The following is a 9,972-nucleotide window of genomic DNA, read 5'->3' on the forward strand; positions in this document are numbered from 1 at the left end:
CAGTCCTCAACCTTTGCAGCTTGGTTGTCTGGCTGAGAGGGGGAGAAGAGGGGAATTAGGCCGTACAAGTGGTGGCTGGTCAGCATCCTCATGCAGCTCGACTTGCATAAGTTGAGCTACATGCCCATGTGCACACGTGCTTGCCTGCCATTTGCACAAGTCGATTTGCATGCATGTGTGCACTGGCCCACCACTCATGTGGCCCAGTTCCAAATAGGGCATGGCCTGGTAGTGGGCTGTAGCCTTGGGATTGGGGACCCCTGTTTTAAGAGATTTAAAGAGCAGTCCAAAAGTACTAAAGGCCATATATTAAGGATTACGCTTCGATCCAAGCAACTATGAAGATGCCTTATATTGTTTGTAACTTATTTTGCATCTTCTCTCCCTAGCCTATTCTTTGGCACCACTCAAAATTAGTTCAATCGAACAACTTTTTATTCAAACCAAATCACTTCCTGCCATAGTAACCTTTCCAGAGGTAAGACCATTGATTTACAATAAAAAACCAATCAGGAGAAATTCAAAGTAAGCAACAAGATAAGACACTCAATGGGAAACCTTTAGTGAAAATAATGGGGCAAACAGAAACAAGCTTCCTAAGCGAGAGAATGTATAAATAATAAATTACCCCAATTATTCCTAATTGGAATATTTATCAAAGGATTCCTTAGAGGTTTTAGAACTCCTCTTAATGTTCAGAAGTATACATCGAGTATGTTAAGAAATAGGGACACTTTATACCAATAGTAGACTTTTGATTAATTGAAGTCATTTTATTGGGTACTATTTAAAAACCAGCTCTAGAACTGAAGTGGATTGGAAGGGTAAAAAGGTTAACATACAGAAGGGAGGTGAAACCCTGCAGCAGACCAAAGAAAGAAAGTTCGGCTACTAAAAACAGAAATCTTAGTTTTTCCAAACTACTGTGGTGCAGTGGTTCCGTCCTTGATATGGAGGGGAGGAGAAGGCCTGTCTTTGGAATTTGAGCTTATTTTCCTCCAGCCTAGTGCACAAGTTCCCTTCCATGCACCATCCAATGTTTTCTTTGGCAGGCAGCTCTTTTGCTCTGCCCACTTAACAACCCATATGGTCGCTTAACAAGCACAACTGAGAGAGCTACGATTGTGGTCACTGAGCAAAGTGGCCACATGAGCATGTTGCTTAATGACAGCAATGACTTACGACCAGAATTCCGGGCCAAATTGTGGTTGTAAATTCCCTACCAGTACGAAGGTAAGCAAAATATAACCATATGAAAGAGGGGGGTTAGAATGGAAGAAAACCCTTCCCAACTGTTACTCTGATAGCAAAGTACTCAGGGAATATTTTTTCTTAACATGAATTTTAGCATTAAGAGCTGTGGTGGCGCAATGGTTAGAATGCAGTATTGCAGGCTAATTCTGCCAGCTATCAGTTCAATTCTCACCAGCTCAAGGCTGACTCAGTTTTCCATCCTTCCGACATCGGTAAAATGAGGATTCAGATTGTTGGGGGCAACGTGCTGACACTATAAATTGCTTAGAGAGAGAACTGCAAAGCACTGTGAAGAGTTATATAAGTCTAAGAGCTATTGCTATTTTTCCCTAGTTTACAAACTAATCTGGTCCATTTCCTAATCTTTCTTTTGCCATCATCTACTCCTACCAAATATTACTCCCATTTTATTCAGTTTATGGAGGTATCACACTGATGGACAGAGCTCTGGCCCCCTTTACATAACTTCTTGCCAACATTTCCCAATAATGTAGTGAAAACAGGCAGAGCATGGTGTCTGGAATACTTCCTAATTCCATTACAAGCAGTGGCCATAGGAGACTTCTGTGTTTTCCTCTATGCAATGAAGTAAATTGTTTTGAGTGTCTGTGTACAGATGTGCATGCACACTTGCATGTTTTTATTCTCCTCTTAAATTACGTCTGTACATATCTGTATGCACTGAGAAGCACAGGGCATTTATGCTCTACTCTGATTCAAGTAATTAGCATGGAGGCAGTTGCCAACACTACATGCTATTGCTCAACTGTGTTTCCCTTATGGAAGATAACGGGAGGGGGTCTCTTCAGCCTCTGGCTGGATCTGATCCATTATTTAAATGTGATCATTGTGGCTAGCTTCTCCCTTGTAATGCAATGTGGGAATGATCTTGGGGAAAGTGGTGCTGCCTAGGAAAGTGGTGCGACAGGAGACAGAGGAGCCCCCAGTGGCTTAATGGTCAGAGAAAGAAACTTAGAAAGGACCTTCTCTCCTAGATAAAGCAGTTAAAAGTGGCAGCAGGAGGTTTTATATTTTTAGACTTGCAAGATTCTGTTAATGTAGCCTTACGTTAGGTGATCTAGATCAGGGTTTTTCAACCAGTGGTATGGGTACCACCTGTGGTACATTGGCACCTGGCAAATGGTACGCGACCATCCTAGAAAAGTGGTAGTGGGGGAGGGGAATGAGCTGAACCGGTGGCAGCACCACACAAGCCTGAGTGAGAGATGGCTGGAGCTGCAGGACTGTCAGGGCTCAGTGGAAGCGCCATGATCAGTGCAGCTTTCCAGCTGATTGGCGCTTTGGGGCTGTCAGAGCTGATCCTGGTGCTTCAGTGGAAGCACCAGGATCAGCGCCAGGCTCCAGCTGGAGCTTGGCGCTGATCCTGATGCTTCTGCTGAGCCCTGAAGAAGCACCAATCAGCTGGAAAGTAGCACTTATCCTAACGCTTCTGCTGAGCCTAGAAGAAGCGCCGATCAGCTGGAATGTTGCAGCATCTCCAGGGTCTTGTGATTTACATTCAGATGCTTGGCAACTGATTCATATTTATGACGGTCACAGTGTCCCAGGGTCATGTGAAGTGACCAAAATCTGCTGCAACCACCCAGCAGACGGGGGGGAATAAAAACCAAACACCCCCCACACCAACCCCGCTGCCAATCCTCAACAGAAATGCTCACAATGAAAACCTCGGACAGGAGGAAGAGCGCCGCTGGGCGGGCAGGTAGGTGTCTTGCTCGGCTGTGGCTTGGGGGGCACTTTTTTCAGTGCCATTGTAACTTTGAACAGTCACTAAGTGAATTGTTGTAAGTCGAGGACTACCTGTACATTATCACTTCTTTCCTTTTTTTTTTTTTTTTGGTCATCAACTTTTTGACACCTTGCTAGGTGACTAGTGGTACTTGGATGTTGCCGTATCCTAAAAGTGGTACAATGGGTGAAAAGGTTGAAAAGCCCTGATCTAGATTTAGATCATCTAGCATTTATTGTCTGGTTTTATTTGGGAGGATTGACATCTCCCCAGCACCAAATTTGGTAATATTTTGTTGTGTTTGGAGAGAGTTATTGCTCTTTCTAAAGAGTTCCTTCCAATTATTATTATTATTATCATTATCATCATCATCATCATCATCATAAAAATTACAATTACAATAATAAAAAGTAATTCAAAAATGAAAAAATAGAAAATGTTGAAAATAAAAAATATATATACCATAAAGAAATAAAAATGATTTTCCCCTTCATCACAACAAGTATAAACAATTTTAGTATACCTTCTCTTAAAAGACAGCAAATATCTCTTCTTCTCATATCTCATTTCTTATCCTCAGATAAATCCTTAAAGCCTTGCAATTTTAGTCCTGATATCAGCAAAAGTTCATTAATGGTTAGCAGAGATGACAATATGCTAACCTACTGCATAACCAAGATGTCATTTAGGGTTGCTTTTTGATGGGACGAAGGGCAGTATACCTCATTTCATTTGTAAATTGGATTTCCCAGCTCTATTTGACTTGGCTCTTGTAGCTTTGGGAAAGCTACTCGTGACAGCTGCTCAGAAGATCCAGTATAGAAAAACAGTACAGATTAACACTAGCAGCAACTTCTCTTCTTAATTCCCTCCCTTATTAAAAAAAACAAAACAAAGCAGTGAGCTATAGCTATCTACCAGACCCAAAGAGGCTTTTTTATAAATAAAGACAATGATGCTTAAAGGCCTCTTTGCAGCATGCCTGCCTCCTGTTAAAAATATTAAGACTATTTTAAAACGAGATAGAGAGACTGGTGTTCCTTGAGCACCATACCGCCTATTCCTGTATTATTGCATCAGGAACAATTCAAGCATTCAAGCTAAGTCCTGAGAGGACAGATTGAGGGAACAGGGCTTGTTTAGCCTGGGGATATTACAGTATGCTTCAAATACCTGAAGTGATATCACACAGATGAAGCTTATGATGTGTTCTTTATCATCCCAGAACACAAGACATGGAATTTAATGGTTTAAAATCTTTGGAAAATGTAATGGAATGTGTGGATGACCTTGGAGAACACAAAGGAAGAGATGCTACCCAAGAAATAACCAGAGGAGAGGGAGGAGATCCCAAGGGATTAGTCAGAGAAAGAAACTTTTAAAAGGACTATCCTAAATGATCAAGCAGTTAAAAGCCACAGATGGAAATTTGTACCTCCAGATTTGCAAGACTGATGTCAAATATCCCAGTTAAACAGACAGAAAATGATCTAGATAAGCTAATTCTACCTTATAGTAAGGCTACATTGACAGAATCTTGCAAGTCCAAAGACACAAACCTGCTTGATCAAGCAGGATGAGGACTTCCCAACTTTTTTTCTCTGATATAGCTAAGCCTTTGGGGACTCCTCCATCTTATCTGGTGGTTTCCAAGACAGCATTTCGTCCCCTTGTTCCCCAAAATCATTCACATATTCTATTACAGAAGGCATATTTGATTTGAATGTTAAAAGAAATTACCTAAGTAAAAGCAGTTCAGGCAACCAACTAACAGAGGGAAGTTGGCCTTTAATGGATATAACATTGTTTGAAACTACTACTGTATGATTGCATGCAAATCTTTTAGTAGCAAATACACTGAATTACAGTACATGGTTCTGAAGTCTCCCTTTAAATTAGTATATCTAAATAAAGATTGCACCCTTTAAGTTACACATTATTCAGTTCTGACCTTAAAGCTAATTAATGTTTTTAAAAACTCTTTTTAATCTAAAATGCATTTTATTTCTTTCCTCATAATTTTCCATCCTGATTCTTGAAGAAAAAATATGACTAAACTAAGTTCTTAAAACTCACCCAAAGATGTTTCTCTCTTGCAGATACATAAAATGAAAATACAGTCTCTTGCTGACCCAGTTGCTTAAACTTTTTATAATTTTATACACGGATTCTCAGATTATACACACACAAACAACTCTACAAAGTCTTTAAAATTCTCTGCTTTCTTATGATATTCAGAAAAGCTGTCAAATCCAGTTAGCTTCATATGGTGGAGAGAAAAAAATTAGCTTGGGGGGTCATTCCTCATTCTTCTACCCATTTCACTGCTCCTATTCAAAATATTCCTTGGTTGTAACAAAGAGCAAAAACTAAGTAGGAGACAATCTATAGCACTTTTGCAACTTCTGTTCGGCCTTGAGTGTTTTTTTTAATCCAATCCAATCATTAAAAGATTCCATAATGATAATTCCATAATAATTACCAGTGTTTTCCATAAAGCCAGTTTCCTCCCCAGGTAACCAGGCAGATCCCAACTGTAGTCTTCTTCCAATGATTTCTGAGGGTTTGAAGCATTGTGATCACCTTGGCCATGTTTAGGTTTTATTCTATAACGTAGTGTACAATTCCGATGTGAAAAAAGAGCTCGGTGTGGAAAAGTATAAAAAAAAAGATGACTCTTCTTAAAACTAGATAATAGATTTGAAGTTAGTTAATCAATGTATAACCATATAAGCTTTACAGCAGGTGGTATGCAGTGATCTGTAAATTCTGTTTGCAGGAATGACAGGTTTGAGAACAATTCTAACCATCTTTCTGAGGCCTTGTCTTGGTTTCAACAGTTCCACAATTACTTCCATTTCTTAGCATTTTTTTTACTACTGACGTAGCTAGCAGAAATTTGTCCCTTGATTTGTAAGAATGAATGATCTTCATTTTCAATTGCTCAGACATGCTTATGTTTATTAAAAGTAGAAAGAACAATCACAACCTGAAAGAACAGAAGAGTCAGAATGGACCTGTAGAATTTTGTGGCTAACTGTAAGCCTAATCAGTCAATTAACTTTTTAGGCCTTATTCATAGCATCACTGGAAAAAAGAGTAGTGCTGAATCACCTGGAATGGTGTTGAAACTTGTACAAACTGCCAGGTTCATTGTTTTATTTTAAATTTGTAAACTATAGTACCTACACACACTAACCAGAAAACATGCTTTCTTTCAGAAATTGTGGGTGCATTGGAGTTTTTTTTAAAAAAAGATTGGACAGCCATTTGATATAAGGACTCCTGCTCAAACAGGGGGTTGGACTAGAAGACCTCCAACTGTTATTCTGTATGTTCAATATTTAAAACGTCCACTGGCAAGTGACTTGCCATTGACTTCTTGCTAGGACTTAGAGAGAATGACTGGCCCAAAGTCATCCAGATGGTCTTGTGTCTAAGGCAGGTCTAGAACTTCAAGTCTCCCAGTTCTTGGCTTGGTGCCTTAACTGCTTTCAAGTCCTTTAATTCTGACTTGTGCTATTTCAGATACTTCTCCATAGATTAAGCAGTTCCTTTTATTATCAGAATTAAAAATATATTTGCCAGCTCAGGTTAAGGGTATGTGTGCAGGGAGTAGCTGATTCATCTGATACACTAAGATAAAATATGCTAGTTATCGTACAGTACAAATCCACCCAGGACAATTCGTTGCTGCTTGTGCGTCTAAGGTAAACCCAAGTCAGAGTTTGTTTAACAAGTTTAACAAGGATTAATTGGCCAGCCCCAGATGCTCATTTTCTATATCACTGCTTTCCAATATGCAAGCTTCAGCTGTACTGGGTCCACCACGCCGATCGGCATGAACATCACGATTCAATACATGGAAACTGCAGTCTTAGCCCACGAGGAGGTTCCGGGCGGAAGCCTTCCCTGCGCTGACCAGGTGATCCACAGCCACTCGGTGCCGGCAAAGAACCCATTCGAATATTTTGGTTGCAGGTGCGGCGATTATAAATAAAAGCCGGAAAATAGTGGAGACCGCTTCCGCGGGGCTCACCTGAGACGAGGAGCCTCGCAGTATCGCCTTCGGTCTTCACGATACACAGCTAACCTCCACCTTCCTGCTTTTTAGGGGCGGGGCAAGCCGGTCTGCCCGCTTGCCGCGGAGCCAGGAAGGGTCTCTCTTTTTGCCTTCCCGGTGACGTCGCTGCCAGTTGCTGCTCAGCTTCTCTTTGCCCGTTTCCTGGTGCTGCGCTTAGCTTTGCTTGCCGGGGAACAATGGATAACTTCGCCTTGGTTCCGCGGACAGTCCCAGGTCATCCTCGCCTGCAGGAAGGGCGCAAGGAAAGAGCAGAGCTGGATTGTTACTCCAGTCCTCGCCAGTTTTGTTGAGCACAATCCTTCTGGGAGATGCTGTGGCCTTTTCGGAAGGGAAGAAGAAGGTTAATAAGCTCCCCTTCTCGCGCTCTTTCGTATTTATTTATTATCAAAGGTATACACTAACTTTCCCATTATCTACCTACTTGGGCGATTGCCTAATTCGTCATAACTACAATTGATTTCTTTTACATTGATGGCTGTTATGCAGCGTTTTGATGACTAAAACATTTTAATCTTTTCATCACCTAAAATGAGTAACTTATGTTCTAGGGCACAGACATAAAGGGGTGTGTGAGTTGTGTATCCCACAGTTTCTTCAAGAAAATGGATATTTCTTGAAGATGTGGTATGTAGTCAACCTAGCATTTTGATCAAATGTCACGTTTGGTCATTTATTCTACATAAAATGCTTATTTAAGATCTTCAAAGCTTTTGGAATATCTTATAAAATTGTCACTACTTAAAAACAAATACTAGCACCAGGATATGATGGGATTCTATCCCACTATACTGTACAGTAGAAGACAGTCCCAAATATGCCATAAATTAGGCACATTCAAAGTTTTACAGAAGTAGAACTCTGTCTTAAGTTCCAGTCTGAAACGACATTGCCCAACATAACATTTGAGATCAGATGGTTTGGTGCAGACAACTTTCTTCTATTTAGTGACCTTTTGCAGATGATGCAAAAAGATATTCTAGACAGCTATGCATACAGTTCTCTTGGAATTTTTATTTTGTCCGTTTTCTAACAGTTAAATTATATTGATTAAATTGTGTTGCCCAGATCATTCAAATCTGGTGTATAGAAAATTCCACAGGTAAAGCGCATTATCTTTGGAAAGTTTTCTTTGGATAAAATGCAACATAGTGCAAAAACATAACCGGCAATTAACCAACAGCTGTCTTCCCAAAATTGTATTATATCTCAGTTATTTACAGTATATACTTGGGCTTATAGTCCATTCCCAGTTTAAAAATACTCTGAATAATTTTAACATTCTGCTACAGAATGTTAAAAGAAAACAATAGCTCATGAACAACCGTAATCATTGCAATCCTGATATCTGAGAATATAGTATTATCATATGAAAATCCTCAACTAGGAAGGCCATCTACTCATAACCGCTATATACCTCAACATTCTTTCAAAGAGCCATAGTTTGAGGACTTTCTGAAAAATCAAAAGGGTGGGGACCAATTTAATTCTGGACAAAATTATGTTCCAAAGAAGGGGACATCATGACTGGGAAAGTTTGTCTTGTAGTCCCTGAAAATGACAGTCCCTAAAAAGGTACAGACCTTCTTAGATATATTTAACTATATATGCTGTCCATCTCACCTAAGAGACAATTCTGGGCACCTTACATATTATAAAAAGAGAACTAGAAAAGCAATTGAATATTAAAACTGCAGATTAAAATTTTAAAACTATACAAAATGTTTAATTAAAAAACCCCTCCCTTTTAATGACCCTATAGTCCCTATTTGGGGTAGAGTTGGGGCAATTGCTTACAAATGGTTTAATAGCTGGGCAGAAAATTACTGGAAGAAGGCTGTCTCATAGATACCCAAATCCTAAATCATGAAGGGTTTCACCACCAGCATTTTGTATTTGAAATTACCAAATCTGTCAGGTATTTCTCTAGATGTGTTGTACCCATTCAGAAAAGAGAAGAACAATTAATCTTTTGCAACTGGAACAATTGTTTTTATGCTGGAATCCCTCCTGGCAAAAACATTTTCCCCTTTCCTCCCACCCCAACCCCAACCATTATTTTTCTGATTCTGAACATTTGGTTATCTTAGAGCAGTGGTTCTCAACCTGTGGGTCGGGACCCCATTTGGGGTCAAACGACCATTTCACGGGGGTCGCCAAACAACGCAGTCTGCCATTTTTTCCCCCTTTTCCTTAGCTGTGCTACTCCCTTTTATTCTATTGGCTTTTGAAAGCCAATAGAATAGACTCCCTTGTATAGAGTCTAATTCTACTGGCTTTCAAAAGCCAATAGGAATTGTCCAGGCTGTCTCTGCCCTGCTGAGCCCACCAAAAGTCCCATTCTGCAAATGGTGCTGCACCAGTTGAGTAGTCCTCGACTTACGACCGGTTGAGTACTCCTCAACTTACGACTGGTTGAGTACTCCTCAACTTACGACCGGTTGGGGGTCGCGGCATTAAAAAGGTTGAGAACCACTGTCTTAGAGGCATACCTTACATATGCTTACGTATTTCGGATATGCACCAAATACCCCTTTTCTACTTCTTTGGCTCTTTTGATTCAGACACCCAGTGGAAGTTATTAGCAAAGCAGCATGGGACCAGACAAAGAGAGAATTAATAAAATACCCCCTTTGGATTCTATGCTGCAGTTTTATTTAGAGGCCAAAAGGAATGACCCCGCATTTGCTGATCTTTTGACAATCCATTTTGGAAGTTTGAAAATAACTGCATTATCCTTTGACAGAGACATTTTAAATAAATGGGGAAATAGTTGTTAAAAATCTCCTTTCTGCTTCTCTCAGAAATACCCAATATCCAGGTGTTTTCCCTTGTGCTTTCTTGCTTTTGATTTTATACATTTTAAATTTTATACAAGCTTTCTCCC

At 40.0% G+C, this 9,972-nt stretch overlaps 1 protein-coding gene across 2 annotated transcripts in view; it reads right to left on the reverse strand.

The window, feature by feature from the left end:
* Window positions 1–7,426, reverse strand: part of AGK (acylglycerol kinase) — a 47,939-nt gene extending 40,513 nt beyond the window's left edge. Inside the window, exons 1-2 of one of the 2 annotated variants that reach the window (XR_005556870.1) lie at window positions 7,045–7,426; window positions 5,487–5,650 (exon numbers count right to left, since the gene is read on the reverse strand). Coding sequence is in view for 1 of the 2 variants with exons in the window: in XM_039344786.1 (XP_039200720.1) it covers window positions 5,487–5,596 (110 nt within the window). In the remaining variant the exon portion in view is untranslated. Of the gene's footprint in view, window positions 1–5,486; window positions 5,651–7,043 lie in introns of both variants that reach the window. The other variant, XM_039344786.1, reaches the window with a different exon arrangement.
* Window positions 7,427–9,972: the final 2,546 nt, after the last annotated feature.

The sequence above is a fragment of the Crotalus tigris genome, unplaced genomic scaffold, assembly GCF_016545835.1.
Source record: "Crotalus tigris isolate CLP2741 ecotype Arizona unplaced genomic scaffold, ASM1654583v1 scf7180000017937.1871474, whole genome shotgun sequence".
Lineage (NCBI taxonomy): Eukaryota > Metazoa > Chordata > Lepidosauria > Squamata > Viperidae > Crotalus > Crotalus tigris.